This window comes from Propithecus coquereli, unplaced genomic scaffold (genome assembly GCF_000956105.1).
Source record: "Propithecus coquereli isolate 6110/MARCELLA unplaced genomic scaffold, Pcoq_1.0 Scaffold5, whole genome shotgun sequence".
NCBI classification, from domain to species: domain Eukaryota; kingdom Metazoa; phylum Chordata; class Mammalia; order Primates; family Indriidae; genus Propithecus; species Propithecus coquereli.
Genome location: NW_012150840.1, coordinates 16,334,138 through 16,351,726, shown reverse-complemented (window position 1 = coordinate 16,351,726; position 17,589 = coordinate 16,334,138). Strand labels below are relative to the sequence as shown.

Here is a 17,589-nt window from a genome sequence, read left to right as displayed (position 1 = left end):
TTAAAAGCTGATCCGTAAGAATTTCCACTGGCTCCTCTGGAAGCTGGAGAAGGGAGGGTCACACACACACGTACAGACACACACATGCAGACACACAGACACACACACACGGGACCCGCCCCCCAAATGGTACTGAACGGGGTTCCTCAAACTGAGCAGATCAGCAGGGAAAGGGAGGCAGGAGGAGACCCAGAGCAGCTGTCCACGTGTCATTTTCAGTTTTCTAGGAGCCACATTAAAGAAGGGAAAAGGCTACATGTGATGTTAATTTCACAATGTTTTCTTTAACCCGACGTATCCAGAATATTATTTCTGTATGCAATCAAGTTATAAAGATGAGCACTACCAGATTGTATACTGCTTTTTGTGGTCCTATGAAGTCCTCTAAACCTGGCATGTATGTCACACTCAGAGCACATCTCAGCTGGGACTGGCACTCAGGAGCCACATGCTGCTTGTGGCTGCCATGCCAGACCATGTGGCTCTGGAGACAGAGGCCACGGGGGAGAAAAGAGGGGAAGAGAGGACAAGAGAGGGTGGAGGGAGGGCCAGAGCCATGTCCTGTCCACTGCTGGACGACAAAGGCTGTTCTTCGCAGGTGAAGGGAACATGATTTATCTTTCTGGGCCTCAATGTCTCTTCCCTTTTCAGCCTCGAAGCTTCGAGGCCTCTCAAGCCTGCCCCTCCCAGTGTGGAGAGGGGGCTTGCCCCCAAAGGAGGGCCTTCCCAGAGTCACCAACTCTCTGGGGCCCAGGTGGGGCTGGGAGTCCCCAGAGATCCTCACTGGAGAACTTCCGCCTCCCGCCTCCCGCCTCCCTAAAGGAGCGCTGCGGCAGGCGGCCGGCTGGTAGGGTTGGGGGAAGACGGCCCCTGGGCTGGGCCTAACCTGGGGCACAGTGCACGTGTGTCGCCCTGGGGAAGGTCCACGGCTTGGGGATATCTCACAGGGGCCTGGAACTGCCCAGCGAGAGGAGCCTCTTACCTTCCTTCAGCATCCCCACTTTGAGGCATTTCATGAAGCGACAGGCCTGGCAGGACTTGCGCCTCCGCTTGGTGATCTCGCACTCGTTGGTGGCCGGGCAGCTGTACTCGATGTTCCCTGCAACCAGACACAGAGAGCGTTGCCAGGTGCCACCGCCCACGGCCCGGTGAAAGGCTGGATGGGGATTAATTAGCCGGACCCACAGCTACCCCACCCTGGGGGGCCTGCAGGGAAGGGTTCTCAAAGTAGGTGCTCCGAGGCGCTTGTCAGAATGCTCCGAACTCTCTTCCACACGGAAGTCAGGATGGGCCAGGGAGCTGCTTGGAGAAACACTCTCCAGAGGATAGTCCCCCACCGTTTTGAAGCCTCCACTCGGCTGGGACATGGAAACTCACTAAGCCGGCATTTTAGCCCCGGAGGAGAATGCCCCCTATGCTGACCAGACACCAGCGCAGACCACCACCACTCTGGCCTCAGCCTGGGACCCCCGACACGTGGAAAGAGCCTCTTGGGAACTCCGAGCCCACAGGGATCAGCCTGGATTCTGCATCCTCTCGGAGGCCCAGGCCACCCAGCCATGCTGGCCTGGAGGAAATCACTTTCCTCTCACCACGTCGAAATGTCCTCCTCTGCAAAACAGTGTGATGTCTACACAACGCAGGATTAAGCAAGGCCACGTATAGAACATGGCTTTAACAATTGTGAAGCTCTATTCAACGCCAGGCGGTCATTTTATAAGCACAGTTCATAGGGCAGAGGGAATTTGGGATTAATTCTCCAGGTCACTCCTTAAATGGGTTATAATAATGGCTACCGTGAACCTGACTCCACGCTCCTGGGAGCTGTCGGCCCCAAGGGCTGGACTGTCAGCAGCGCAGAGGCAAGAGGAATGTGGTGAGTGACTCATCTACTCAGTCCTTCCCAGTGGCAATCCAGGAAGAAGGTACTAATGCTACCCCCATTTTACAGATGAGAAGCCTGAGCTTGCCAAGTGTTTCTGAGCAGTGTAAATGTATGGGTCTTCTTTAGGCTCAGCTGAACTTCCTGTGCTCTGGGGGGCCACTGTTCCTTCTCAGGGCCTCTTCCTGGGAGGCTTCAGTCTGGTTGGGAGAGGCCGTGGCTGCCTCTCTACCCTCTGTTCTCTGACCTGTCCACACTGATTTAACAAATACGCGCACTGAGCACCTATAATGTGCCTGGTGGTGGAAAGAAAGGGAGGGGGTGGGGCAGGGGGCGGGGCAGAGGGCGATTGAAAGCTACACATAAAAGCCAGCACACCACAGTGCTCTTTTGTCATTGTGTCTCTTCCACTCCTGTCCCAAAGTCAGGGAGGTCTGCTGAGCCCATGGTTTTCAGAGAACAGAATCTCTGATCTAGAACACATCTCTTATTCCTGCCCCGCCCCTAGATAGCCACCTCCTGAGGTCTCAGGGAGAAGTTGGAGGCCTACCTGTCCTCTGAATCGTGCACACCACACCCCATTCCCGTTATAGCCATGACAGCTGAGATGCGTTGTGCACCTCCTGTATGCATAACCTATATCAGCTCCCTCCGTCCTCACAACGACCTTCAGAGGTAGGCACGTCACTGCTCCATTTCACAGACTAGGAAACTGAGACTTGGGGAGCAGAAGCAAGTTACCCAATGCCACACAGAGCCACCCTTGCATCTCACAAGGAGCTTGGGGAAACTGGAAGTGCTGCCCCCCAAGGAAGGCCCCTGTTGCTAACACAGCAGTGGAGGCAGTCTGGTGGCCAGCAGGGGAGGACAGCATCCTTGGGCTTCCTTGTGCCGCAGCCTGCCCATGTGGGATACAGAAACCACGTCCTATTGCATTTTCTGGGGACGAGCATGAACCATGTTCCACCACTGACAGAGTGCTTCCAAGTAGCAAAATCACTCAACGAGCTTCATTGTCCCGAGTGCCCACAACAGCTCATGAGTATTCTTGTCCCCAGTTTTACTGGCGAGGAAACAGATTTCCCCAGAGCAGCCTGGAGATCTGCAGGTGAGGGAAGGCTATTCTCTCTCTCTCAAATCCATGTGCCACCTTTCTCTCTGTCCCACTTCCTGCAGGGAGGGGGCTGGAGGATGGGAGGTGATGGGAAGGGGAAGGGGTGAAGATTCTGGGCGCTCCCCCTCTTGTATCCAACTCTAACCATTTCTTAGAGCACTTTAGCTTGTATGGCTTCTCGGGAACTAGACTCAATATTCATAAGCATGATAAAATTAAGAAGATAAACAGAAAAGAGGAAAACACATGTATAAACTAATGCATCCAAGTCTTTATCTTGGCTCAGAAGGCTGGGTAGAACTTGGCCCCCATCCATCCCCACCCCTCCCCACCCCTCCCTCTCTTTTCAGCCTCAGTGTCCCGATTTCCTCCTCCCTCCACCCCCAGCACTCTGCATAATTATCAGTTCCTGGAACTTCACCTTCCAGGCCTTTGCTCCTGCAGCTTAGGACAAGCCCACCATGCTCCCTCCACCCCTGGCCTGCCCTACTTCTCCAGGTCCCACGGCTCCTTCTCTGCGCTGACAATCCACTGGCGTCCCCACCACCGCCTGTGTCGTACCTGTCTGCCTGCCCCACCTGGACGGGCTCCTCTCTGCAGTCCAAGTGCCTGGGACCCCGTAGGTGCTGGACGCACGCTGAGTGAACACCGGCAAGGCTTGTTATGGAGCAGCTACTGCACTGCTTTGTGTATATTGATGCTTTCATTTTCCCAGCCACCCTGGAGGTAAATATATTTCTCTCTATTTTACAGATGAGAAAGGTGAGCAGAGTCCAGGATGGGGCAGAGCAAGGACTGGAACCCAGGTGGCCAGCTCCAGTCTGCCCTGAGCTGCCGTGCAGGGAGCTCCTGCTGTCTGGGGAGGCTCCTGCACTCCGTCCACTTTCCCCGTGCTCTGCTCTCAGCTGCACAGCCAGCCTGCCAGCCTTTGAGGGAGCATGGACCACAGGCTGTTGCCTGACCGCCCACAGGGGGTCAAGGAGGGTGTGTGGACCTGGGCCTGGTGCTGTCGCTGTACGAGAGGATCGAGTGCTAACAGCGAGTCTCCATCAGGGTTCTCGACCCTTTGGGGGCTGGGTGTGTGTATGAGAGAGTGAGCTAGAGAGAAAGAGAAAGAGAGAGGGAGAGACAGAGACAGAGAGTTCTAATTTTTTATTTCTTTATTTTTGTTCCTTTCAATTTGTTTTATGGCCCCAGCGGCTGGCTGCCAGAAAAGCCAGGCTGGTTGGCCTTGCTTTGTAATTTTTGTAAGTGCCTCCTGGATAAAGTGATGAGATTAATTCATTAGAATTCCCGTGGTCTCTTGAGGGGAGGCTAGGAGAGCTCAGGAAGGGAGAGGACATTGGTGGCAAACATGTGTGAACACACCCCCCCCAACCCGGGAGTCTGTCTAGTCTAGACATGTGCAGACTCCACTTCGAACATATCGCCTAACTTCTCTGAGCCTCAGTTTCCTCATCTATAAAATGGGTACAGTTCCCATCTCATGAAGTTATACAGATTCAGAGACAGAATGCATGTAAAGAACTTAGTGAAGTGCGTGCCCTTGCCATTCCTATGTTTATATTTAGGCAGATTTGCCAGGGTAGGTACAGCCAGCGGACTCCAGGATAGGTCTTTTCTAGGTGTCAGACCTGAGGCTAGCCACCCATTCTGACATTTAAGAACACTAAGATCTGCCTCCCATAGCTAGATCTCAGAGCAGATGCTGCTCGTGCCTGTGGCAAGGAGGCAGGCACACGCGAAACCTGACCGGGATTTCTATGTGGCCCTAAGATGGAGGGGTAACTGCCACCACCAACTCTCTTTGATCCCGGGCTGCCCTAGGAGGAGGAAATCCCAGGGCACCCCATCAGCTGTCCATGAACAGCTGCAGGGAGTGGGGCAGCTCTGCTCCAGGCTCAGGGATGGGGGTTGCTAAGCTTAGACAAACAGCTCTTGGGGACTTGCGGGTTCAGAGGCTGCTGGCTGACATCAGGGCCTGAGTGGCCACCATTCTACATGGCTGGCGTGAAAGGACCAGGCTGGCAATCACTTGGTTCCACTCCCTGATTTATCTCGCTCCTGGAGGACAGAGGCCCTCCCTGTCATCTCTGCGCTGCCCAGCGTCCTCTGCCTCCACCTGTTCCTCCTCCTTGCCCGCTAGATGGATGACCTCGCTCAGGCCTCTGGCTGCCGCTATCACGCACTTGGCAATGATGCGCAGCCGGCCCCACTGCCTGTGCTTCACGCCGCTGTATCCACTGCCTGCTGGATGTGTCCGCATGGAGGTCCTCCGGGCTCCGCACTTTTTCTCAAACTGAACCCGTCCCCCCCCCCAGCCTGTTCCTCTGACTCTATTTCCTGTGTCATCACAGGGATGACTGGCCACCTGCACCCAAGTCAGAAACCGAGGGACCCCTAGGTTCTGCCCTCTCTGCTTCTAGGATCCTTTTCCTGCTACTTCCTCCATGGCTCCTCCCTCCTTTCCTTCTGCCACAATCCTGGTTCTCACGCTCATCACCCCTGATCCCGCCTGTCCTGTGCAGCCTCCTGTCTCCACCTCCCTCTCCACTGTCCTCCACACTGCCCCCTGGAGGCAGGTTGATAACGTGCCCAGGTCAATCCCCTCCATGGAGCTCTGATTTATTATGGCACATTGAACACACCTGTCTACATGTCTCCCCAAGCGCCCACCGCCTGGCAGCACAGGTGTGGGAACTGTCTCCGAGAACGCAGGAAGTAGAAGCCTAGGTAGCTAAAGCGGGGGATCCCGGATAAGAAATAAGCAATTTGTGCCGTAGAACCTCAGGAAGCGGCAGGCACTGGAGACTCGAGATACAGCAGCACCAGAAACTAGAAGACAAAGAGCAGTGGAGTCCAAATTCTGGGGGGAATTATTTCCAACTGGAATTCTGTTCCAAGCCAAGATACGAATCTAAGGTGAGGGCTGACGGGGGGAATGAAGACATTTCCACAGACACGAGGTATCAACAATTTGACCTCCCTTGCACCTTTCAAGCAAGCCCGTGGAGTATGTGCTCCCCCAGTAAGGAGTGAACCAAAAAAGAGGAAGAGGTAGGATCTGGAAAACAGAAAATCCAACCCAGGAGAAAAGTGAAGGACGTGTTAAAAGGAATTGGCAACAGACAACTTGTTAAATAGATTTAACTAAAAATTACGATATAACCATATTGCGACAGTTGAAAGATTGTGTGTGTGTATGTTGGGCTGAGTTATGTAATTGGAGCTAACTTCCATAACAGAAAGTCAAGAAATAATGTCAATGTTGCTAAGTCTGTAAATATAGCTGTAAAATCATAATATTAGTAACTAAGAAGATATGTGCTAGAAGACAGCTTTTTTTTTTTTTTTTTTTTTGAGACAGACTCTCACTCTGTCCCTGAGCTAGAGTGCCGTGGCATCAGTCTAGCTCCCAGCAACCTCAAACTCCTGGGCTCAAGCGATCCTCCTGCCTCAGCCTCCCAAGTAGCTGGGACTACAGATGGGCACCACCACGCCTGACTAAATTTTTCTGTTTTTAGTAGAGATGGGGTCTCACTCTTGCTCAGGGCTCAGGCTGGTCTCAAACTCCTGACCTCAAGCTATCCTCAGCCTCCCAGAGTGCTAGGATTACAGGCGTGAGCCACTGCACCCAGCCTAGAAGAAAGATTTTTTTAATGGTTAACTCTGGATTAGGATGAAGAGAGACTAGGTAGGGCCAATAACTGTTACCTCTCATTATAAAATGTACATTTCTATTATACTCTTTAAGCTATATGCACATATTATTTTGATAAGTGTTAGAAGTTAATTTAAAATGTAAATTTAAGAAATTCTCCAACTGTTCCCCATGGTACAGAGAATGAAATCTATACTCCAGGGCAAAGCCTACCAGGCCCTTTATGATCTGACCGTAATCTCCCCCAGGTGCGGCCCGCAGTCTGCAGGCTCCGGCAAGCCTGAGCTCCCAGTGGGTAATTCATGGATCCCAGGGAGCCCTGCGGCCTCTCACGCTTCCCTCGATCTACAGCTCTTCAATTCCTCCTCCTGGCGAACTCCTCCACATCCCTGGAGCCTCAGCTCTCATGTGGCCTTCTCGGTGACATCTTCCCTTCTGCCCCAGGTAGGCTACATGCTCCTTCCCACCACCCATACCCCATACTTGAAGCAACTAGCTTAGTGTTTCCTAACCAGGATCTTATGTGTTGTTCTCTCTTCTGAACTGTGTGCTTACTGGGGATGGACGTGGTTGTGTCTTTCATTTTTGCCTCTCAGATAGGAGCCTGGCACCTGATTAATATCTGTTGAATGGATAACGAATGCAAATGAATTGAAAACAAGAACCCCCACCCAGAGAATCCTAGAATTCCACAACAGTGACCGCCCAGTTGCCAGATGCAATCGTCTCCTCTTGGTCCTTTCTCTTCCTGGTCCTTCCCAAAGCAGCAGACATCCATCACCACTCTCTTGAAATGGGCTGATTTGTTAGATTTCATCTCCCTTCTCTCTGCAGGGCCTCTGGCAACATCCCTGACCATTTCTACATGCATTTCATCAACTCTAAGATGCACCATTATTTTATGTACCGTCAAGAAAGAAAAAAAGAATCTGCCAATTAAACTACGACTGAGCTTTCTTGCCACTAGCATTTTCATTTTTTTCTTATTAAAAGCTCTTTCAGATTTGTTTACAGATTTGATCCCGTAGCATTCTTATACATACATGAAAGAGAAAATACGAGAAAAATGAATTGGTTAAGATAGTGCCAAAACTTCTCAAAGTCAGACTCTTCCGAATCATTTTTGATCAAAGTCATCATTTTCATGTTTTTCCACAGAATCCACAGAATCGTCCTCTCTGCTAACAAGGGAGTTGACAATGTTGTTTCTTAAGAAGGTGTTCGTCATTGTCTCAGGCCACTGGCCCCTCTTCGCACGTTCTGAAGTGCATGCGAGGACTGTGACAAGCACCATACGGCCATGACCTGGCTGACGGTAACTGACACGCAGCCCAGTTCAGAGATGTTAGTACATGGGGCAAACGTGCGCATTAGAACCGATGAAATATGATACTTCTCAGTCTCCTTTCACAGTGCTTTCTACACCCCTTGTGTTCACCGGGGTCCCTGCTCCCCTGGCCCCCTTCCCTCTCCTTCTGAAGAGCTTCCTCTAGAACAGCTGTTCTCACACTGAGCTTGCATCAAGCTCACCTGAAGAGCCAGTTAAATCGGATTGCTGGGCCCCACCCCTCAGAGTCTCAGCATCAGTATGTCTGGGGCTGGGCCTGAAATGTGCATTTCTAACACGCTCTCTCCCGGGTGTCGCCTTTGCTGCCAGCCCGAGGGCCACACTTTGAGAACCACAGCCCTAGAAGATCTCATTAGGCTCAAAACCCCACTCGAGATTCCACTCCTGGGTTCTGGGCTGCAGCTTCCGACTCTCCAGGGTCTCTGTGAACTGATCACACGCAACATGTCCAAAACCTTATCCATTATCTCATGCTCCTTCCTACTCCCTTAATCCCCACCAACAAAATTCCTCCTTCTGGGATTTCCCGCCCCGCCCCCATGGCTGTGCCATCTCCCTAGTAGCCTAGATTAGAAATCTACAAGTCCTCCTCCCTCCAGTGTCCACTATACTTTTTTTTAAATTTCAAAACATTAATGAAGGGGGTACCAGTGTTTTTGTTACATGGATATCTTGTATAACGCCCAAATCAGGGCTTCTGCTGTGCCCATCACCCTGATAGTGTCCACTGTACCCAACAGGTACTATACTTTTAATACTGAATCCACTTTTGAAAGTTCCCCAAGCCTAACCTCTCTTTTGAACCCTTCTGCCATGGTCTTGGTTTGGATGCCCCTAACTGGACTGTTATTATAAAATCTCTTCCTGACTGCTCTGCCTGCCCCTGGACCCTTCTGCTTCCAGACTACCGTTCCTATCATTGCCGGGATTATCTTGCTAAAAGGAGATCTGAGTAACTCCCAGCTCAAAAACCTCCAATGGCTTCCTGTTGCCAGGCATGAATAACAAAACAATTCCTACTTATTTCATGGTTAGCACATGGCAGGCACTAAGTTACAGACATGCATGTCTCATTTAATTTCTTCAGTAACACTCTAAGGGCAGGAACTACTTATTAGCCCCATTTTACTGATTAGGAAATTAAGGCTCAGAAAAACTGTCCCTTGCCCAAGGTGATACAACTAAGAAATTGTAAAGGTGAGATTCTGAGCCAGGTTAAATAGACCCTTTAATTATTCTTAAATAATTAAGACTATTTAATATTCTTAAATATTACTTCTTACTCGCTGTCCCTTAGCCCGTCATCCACCACTGAACCCCCTGCTCTCCTGAGCAGGGCACACTGAGCTCCTCTGGGCACTTGTTCTTGCTGCCAAGGTCACCTGCCATTCCTGCATAAGTGTCCCTTCCTCTGGGAAGCCCTCCCTGCCCTCCAGAAAGCATGAACCTCCTGTGGACTGTGTCGTCTCAGCCACATGCTGACCATGTTCTGATTTGCATCCTGGCCGTATCTCCAAAAAGAGGAATTGTGATTTGCTCTTCGTCATTTCCTCAGTCCCCTGCAGAGAGCTAATGTTTTGTGGGGTTAATTTGCTCTTTTTATATAAACGAGGAAACTGAAGCCAGAGGACCTTAGTCCCTGCCCAAGGTCAGCGGGCTGGCAAGTCACTGGGCTGGGACCAGCACCCGGCTCTTGAGTCCTACCCACTCCAGGGCTTTGTCTCTGCACCACTGTCTCATATCTCCAGGGATCTGCCAGCCGCATTCTCCAGGACAAAAGGCCTGGAGTCGGTCCAAGGTGGAATAACCCATCAATCATCCCTCTGCCCCTCTCCTCGGGGAGTTCCCTTCCAAGCCTGCATCTGCGCCCCAGGTGAACAGGGGAAGCACTATGCCAGGCTCTTTCTCTCTTGCTCCTCCTTGTCTTAAGTCATAGATCCAGGAGTTGCTGGAAGGGTCTCCCAGTGACCTGCGTGAAGTTGGCCACCTGCCCTGGGAACTCAGGGATGGGTGCAGACTGGCTTTGCCCTCTGCACAGCCCCGCACGGCCATGTATCAAGTGTCAGTCAATGGTTTCCACTCCACCTAGAAGAAAATCCAAGTGGGGCACTCATGATGGCCCCAAGACTTTGCCCACCCTCTCCAGCCCCACCCCCTCCCCCTCTGCCTCCACTCACTCACACTAGCCGCGCTGGCCCTCCTTCTACCCAGGGACACATGCACTGCGTCCTCTGCCTGGAATGGGGCCTCAGGATTCTTTCATGGGCCTCAACTTACTTTGAAAGTCACCTTATTGGCACAGCCTTCCCTAATCCTCCGTCTAAATTAGACCCCTTCTCTCAATCACTCTCTGGAATCATCATTGCCTTTTCTCTTTCATAGCACCTGTCTCAGGCTGTCCTGTGCTTCTTTCCTTATCATACTTATGGGCTGCTTTTCCCCTAGAACGCAAGCCCAGTAGGGTGGGGCCATCGCTGTATGCCCAGCTCCCAGCACAACAGTTGGTGCTCAGTACACAGTCACCAAAGAACCAAACAGCTGCTTCATGAGCTCAGATGTAAGGCAGGAGTTTTCCCCAATATTGTCCTTTAGGAAGGAGGAAGTTGCTTACGATTTGAGTCTTCGTAAGGTCTCATATTAGAGGTGCTATTAAGTCAATCACTTTACAGCAAACCACAAGCTACCATTTGGGAGGACACATTGCCCTAAGAGGACCTCAATAATCATGGCTAGGCCGGGCGCGGTGGCTCACGCCTGTAATCCTAGCTCTCTGGGAGGCCGAGGCGGGCAGATTGTTTGAGCTCAGGAGCTCGAAACCAGCCTGAGCAAGAGCGAGACCCTGTCTCTACTAAAATTAGAAAGAAATTAGCTGAACAACTAAAAATATATGCACACACAAAAGAAATTAGCTGGGCATGGTGGCGCATGCCTGTAGTCCCAGCTACTCAGGAGGCTGAGGCAGGAGGATGGCTTGAGCCCAGGAGTCTGAGGTTGCTGTGAGCTAGGCTGACGCCACGGCACTGTAGCCCGGGCAACACAGTGAGACTCTGTCTCAAAAAAAAAAAAAAAAATAAATAATCATGGCTAGCCACCCGAGTGAATCAATAACAAAGGGACTAAAGCAATTTAACACAAATTTAGTTATTCCCAGGAATATAATCTCACAATGACAAAAGTTGAGTGTCAAAAGCAGTATAGTACCTGATGCATTGTGGAAATCGTGATTGCAAATCCGCAAATAGAAAAGGACTCTCCTAATGGACGAAGAGGTGTATTTAGGGCTTACAATAAAATTTGGGGCGACAGCGGCACATACATACTCATAAAATCGCAAGTAAAGAAGATGAGAGTGAAAACAGTGCGCTCTGAAACACTGTGTTAAATGACTCAAAAAGCGGCTCGAGAGAAGGCAGGTGAAGACGTTTGTATCAAAGATCCATGAAAAATTTGATAAGCCTCGCTTCATAAAATATGAGTAGAAAAACAATTTTTTAAAAAGTAATATATTGTTTTACATAATATGATTTAAAGTACGCATGTATAACTAAAATTAATACATTATTATAAGCAGACATTTGCCTATTTTATCTAGATCCCTGAAACTTTACATTTGCAAACTGGCCAAACTTCTTTAGTTTCAGGAAATGGGGCGTCACTGTGGGAGTCACCCTGTATCTAGACACATTGAGAACTTTCTATGTGCTGGGGACTGTGAGAGGACATGGGATTAAGTGAGAATCTGGGTGAATGTAACCCTGTGCCTTAGGAGCTTGCAATCTTCTTGGGGCATCGAACGAGTAATGGCAACAACCGCACAGTGTGACAGCTGGTGTGAGGGGAGGGGCATCGGGAGGGGTCCTACCTACGTCCCATGAGAGGAGGCCTCCTGGGGGAAACGCCAGCTAACCAGAGACCCAGCAGACCAAAGTAGAGGCTGGAGGTTGGGAGAAGAGGGAGCAGAGAGAAGAGCGTACAGAGTCTAGAAAGTCTAGAAAGCGTGACAAATTCTGGGAACTGGAAAACAGGGCAGTCAGGCTGAACCGCAGCACGCAAGGGAGAGCGGCATGAGATGTGGCCATCCCAGGCGCGTCCAACCACCTGCGCGGTGGAAGAGGCACGGTCAGCTCTGTGTTCAGACAGGTCTCCCTACAGACGGGGAAGGGGTGTGAGTCCGGCAGCCGGGAGACCAGGTGGTGGGGGCAGTGGTGGCCTGGGCTGCAGCAGAGTGACAAGAGACGCTGTGGCTCAAGGGACACAGAGGAGGGAGAATGAACAGGGCCGGCTGCTGGGATGTGGGTTGGGGTGGAAGGTGGGCACTGGGGAGGAAGCAGAGCTAAGGGTGAGACCCAGGTGTGGGCTTGAACATGGGGGGGCGAGGTAGGTGTGGAATTGGGGACACAAGGAGAAACGTCTGATGGGAGACACACAGCTTCCATTTAGGACTCGGTGTGTCTGGGGTGCTTCTGGGACATCCACGTGGAAATGGTCATCAGGTGGGAAAGCCATGGAGCTGGGGGAGGAGGCTGAGGGCAGGAGCCGTGGAGTTAGGGTTCGTCTTGATTTCAGACAAACTGAAGCCGTGGGCAGGAGGGGAAGAAGCTGGGCACAGAAGGTGGGTAAGAACCGGGCGGAGGAAGAGGAGGGGTCCCAGGAAGCTGGAGGTTGAGGGGATATTTTGTTTGAAGAGTGGGGATGTTAGAGGTGTTCGGGTGCTGATGGAAGGAAGGAAGGGGGAAGGGAAGGACAAAGGCGAGGAAATGATGGGACGAAGGGAGGAGGTAGGATTAAAAGCCTGGGGTAGGAGACATCTCTTCCAGCGGTGAGCGGGCAGCAAGAAACAGCTGTGGACCCAGAGGATGGGAGCAACTGCAGATACCGGAGAGAGTGGGTGCGTTTGGTGGCAACAAGCTGAGGGAGTCCCCAACCCGGGGCTTCTAACTCCTCAATAAAACAGGAGGGAGAATCGCTGCTGAGAGGGAGAGACAGGGAGACGGTCAAGGTTTGGGGCTTGGAAAAGGCCCCCAGATTGCTCCCCAAAAGACTGCCTCATTACTTTGGTATTCATTACAAAGGTTTTCATTACGGTGAGGTTAGTTTCATGGCCCCGAATCTGGCACGCAGCCCCGAGCCCCAGAGGCTGACTGTGCCAGCCAGGGCAGACTCCTACTGCCCAAATTCAGGAGCCTGGGGAAGCAGCACGAGGAGAGCTCCGACACACACGAGGAGAAACTGAGCTGTCTGCCTAACCAAGTTCACTCCTGGCAGAAGACCTTCGGGGGAACTAGATCATAATCAGAAAGATAGTAATCAGGTAAACAAAATGTTCAATGGGCATCAGGCTGTCCCTAGGCGAAGACTCCCTTTTCCTGGGAGTAGTGCCTTTGCCTAAGGCTTCTTTTTCTATGCCTCCAGGGCTGGCCAACCCTTGTTTGATGGGCACTTTTTTTTTTCTTTTTGATGTGCTAGTAAATTCAATCAGGTTGAGGTCTGTCTCCTTGCCTTGGAGCCATTCTGTCCCTTTAGGAAGGTGTCTTTCTCAATCTCTAAGCTCATCTGCTCTCAGTGTCTCACAGCCCCCAGCATGACAAAAAACTCCCTTTCATAGCATGCAACTGGGCAAAGTTGGAATAAACACTTAACAGGCACCATTAGGGGTTGATTATAAGCCCCAGAGAGCCCAGGGACTGAATCTGTGCAGAGGAGCTCAACCCAGTCCGGTAAAGGACCAGGTCTTTACTGCAGCTATTCAGCCCGGCTGTTGTAAGGCTACAGCAGCCACAGATGGTATGTAAACAAATAGGTGTGTCTGCGTTATAACAAAACTTGATTTGCTGAAGCAGGTGGCCAGCCTGCAGGCTCTAGTTTGCCCACCCTGCCCTCCCACCCCATGACTTGTGCTGAGCACAGGCAAGCAGTGAGTATGCAATATAAATATCTGTGGGCATGCCTGTCCAAGGGCTTTCTCCCTAAGTCTGTTGTGACATCTCTGTTTCTGCAAAATTTCTTCCCATGTTGGATAACAACAGGATTGAGCAGACAGAAGTGATCTAAGGAGGAGGAGGCAAGGTGTGAGCGAGCATGATTTTCAGAGCTTCCCAAGCGTTTACGGACACTGGTGAATGGATCATTCCATGACTAAAGTCCTCTGCCCAAGTTATTGGACTTTGAAAAACTGGCCTGAATACCCTCCATAACTGGGTAGGTGCCCGGGAGAGTGTGCCTACAGACTCACGGGCACCAAGCGTTCGATTCCAGCTTCTTGGGATGGGACCTATGTCTCCTTCTCTCCTGTTTCTTCTCTGTGCCTTACTCAGAGCAGGGACTCAATAAATTCTCACTCAGTTCTTAGTTTGTCTGTGTGGTTATCCAAGTATAGATTATTTTTCTCCTCTTTATACTTTTCCTATTTTTCCACGTTTTCTACCATTATTACGTTTAGAAACAAGAAAACCTAAATATTTGTTAGAGGCCAGGTGCGGTGGCTCACCCCTGTAATCCTAGCACTCTGGGAGGCCGAGGAGGGAGGATTGTTTGAGCTCAGGAGTTTGAGACCAGCCTGAGCAAGAGCAAGACCCCGTCTCTACTAAAAAATAGAAAGAAATTGGCTGGACAACTAAAAATATATAGAAAAATGTAGCCAGGCATGGTGGCGCATGCCTGTAGTCCCAGCTACTCGGGAGGCTGAGGCAGAAGGATCACTTGAGCCCAGGAGTTTGAGGTTGCTGTGAGCTAGGCTGACGCCATGGCACTTTAGCCAGGGCAACAGAGCGAGACTCTGTCTCAAAAAAAAAAATAAAAATAAAATAAATAAATCTTTGTTAGAAGAAAACCAAAGAGTTAATAAAACAACCAGAGTAATCTGTCAGAGTTTACTTTTCTCTGTCCTGGGTATGAACCTCTTTCTAGGTATAAACACGAAAGTCCTCTTGTGAGGAGGAGGCAGGAGCGGTTCAGTTCCGACTGCACAAATGCTGTTTGTTTTTCGACTTCTTCGAAGAGATCATTATCCTATTCACGGTAGCCAATGGTTAAGACTGTTTACAAATCTTTCATGTGGACTCCTGACTTGCAGAGGACATTCTCAGCCACCTGGGCCTCTGTTCAGTAGGGTTTCTGAGTTTACACACACCAGCCTCTGCTGATGCAGAACTCTCCAGCCTATGGAAGGATATGGCGAGAAGAAAATGGGATTGTCTTCTAAAAGCAATTTTTCTGAAAACTGACCTCAAAGAATCTAAAATAATGATAACTTCACCAAGAAAACTTTCCAATTTAAATAGAAAAACGGGCCGGGCGTGGTGGCTCACGCCTGTACTCTGGGAGTATACCCACTGCCACCTCTGCACTCTGGGAGGCTGAGGTGGGAAGATAGCTTGAGGTCAGGAGTTCAAGACCAGCCTGAGCAAAGAGGAGACCACACCTCTACAAAAATTAGAAAAAATTAGCTGGGCATGGTGATATGTACTTACAGTCCCAGCTACTCAGGAGGCTGAGATAGGAGGATATTGCTTGAACCCAGGAGTTTGAGGTTGCAGTGAGCTCCGAAGATGCCACCGCACTCTAGCTGGGGCAAGAGAGTGAGACTCTGTCTCAAGAAAAAAAAAAGAAAGACCTTATCTCAGTAACTTAAATTGGTTTAAACATTTCATGTTTATCAAATATCCAATGATTTGTGTGAAAACCATCAGACTGGAGGTTCTCATACCTGGCTGAGGCCAGAGACATAATCACCATGCAGTGCTCTTCAAATATAGAGATCCCAGTGCCTTCCCTGGACTCAGGGGTATAGAGCTGGCAGGGGACAGGACGCATTCATTTTCATGTCGTGGGGCTAGCATGGTGCCTGATACAGAGGGAAATATTTGCTGGACAAAGTTGGTAAAGGGCTTCTTCTGGGATAGGTAAGAGAATTAGGTCTGGAGTTTTAGGAAAACTTGTTCTACTCTTTTAATTTTTATCATGTTTATTTTTTAAGGGGTCATGTAAAAAATATTATTTAAAACTAAATAGCTCAAATAATCTTAAAGTAGCTCAAATAATCTAAATCCTGTTAGATCAAAATAAGGATTATACTGTTTTATTTAAATATATGTAGATTACAAAAGCTTGTTCTGTAAGTTAAAGTGTATGTCTATTGTTTTAGTAATAATGTCTCAATATTGTTAAAGTGAAAATAATAATCGCAAACATTTATTTAGCACTTGTTGGTGCCAGGCAATATTCTAAGTGCTTTCAGGTATTAATTTGTTCAATCACCACCATGATAACCCTATGAGGTAGGTACTATTTTTATCCCTATTAGTAAAAATATTTTAACTTCTATAATTGGGGATAAAATATATATAAAGAAGGAAACTGTTAGGAAGCAAGATTATAATAATTTTTGGGTACATACTCTGTGCCAGGCAATATTCTAAGTGCTTTCAGGTATTAATTTGTTCAATCACCACCATGATAACCCTATGAGGTAGGTACTATTTTTATCCCTATTTATAAAAAGGAAAGTAAAGCACAGTTGGTAAATATGTCTGGGAAAGAGCCGTGATTCCTTCTACATATGGAGTCTTGTGCATAAAACTTTTCTCATACACTGAGTTTTATAAAGCATCTCAGAGTTTAAGGGAGGGTGCCCAATATTTAATGATGTTGCCCGTTTCTGCTTTCTATTTTTATAAGACTGTTCCCTGTCTCTGTCCTTTTGGAATAATAAAGTGCTCAGGTATACTATTGGGATGGTATTAATTACCATCAACCCAACATGAGGAAGTCTCAGAATTGCCCAAAGGGCATTTAAGAAAGCTTAACATGTTTATAAGGGCTCCCTGGCTGGGTCCAATCTTTCAGAGATTAAACATATTGAAATTCACAAAAGGATTTATAATTATTTATTTCTCTAAACAGGCAGAATAATTAAAAAACAACAGTGCTGCATTAGATAAGAATCCCTTTTCCTCTTGTTACGTTCAGTACCAGAATGAAACATCCTTGTTTCTCTATTCTCTGAGTCTATTTCCAATGCCATTTGATTGGCATTTAATTCTCACCTGGGGATTATACAAGAAATGGAGACAAATCATTTATTCATTGAGCCTATACTTCCTAAGCTTCTACCATGTGCCTGGCATCGTGCTAGGAATTGGATATATGGAAAAAATAAGACCAATACACTACCTTGTTTCATGAACTTATAGTCAGGCAAAATATTAATAAAGATTATTAATTAGTAGAACAAATGTGAATAACAGGAAAATATTCAGCTCTGCAGACCATCTAGGATATGTCAGATATCCTGTATCTGAGACTAGGATGAATGTTATTTGACCTGTGATCAAGCTGGAATGCCCAAAACTGAGTTTTTGGAGTAAAATTTTACCCTCTCCCTTCATTATTTTGTTCGTATTTTAATAAATACATCCCTTTGTGCTTCTTCTTTCGTGATATTTAGGAGACGCTTTCCCTGGTGTGTGAAGATCATATTTTACTAAGAGGAAGGTTCAAACATTGCATGTAGCACAACCTAAACTATGCAAAAAAATAGACAAAGGCCACTTAGGAACACACAAAAATATTTAAAATTATTATTT

General features: G+C 48.8%; 1 protein-coding gene across 1 annotated transcript in view; it reads right to left on the bottom strand.

The window, feature by feature from the left end:
• The window catches only part of ESRRB (estrogen-related receptor beta), a 100,848-nt gene that overhangs the window by 32,020 nt on the left and 51,239 nt on the right, over window positions 1–17,589 (bottom strand). Inside the window, exon 3 of the mRNA XM_012656124.1 lies at window positions 983–1,099. Coding sequence (XP_012511578.1) covers window positions 983–1,099 — 117 coding nt within the window. The remainder of the gene's footprint in view (window positions 1–982; window positions 1,100–17,589) is intronic.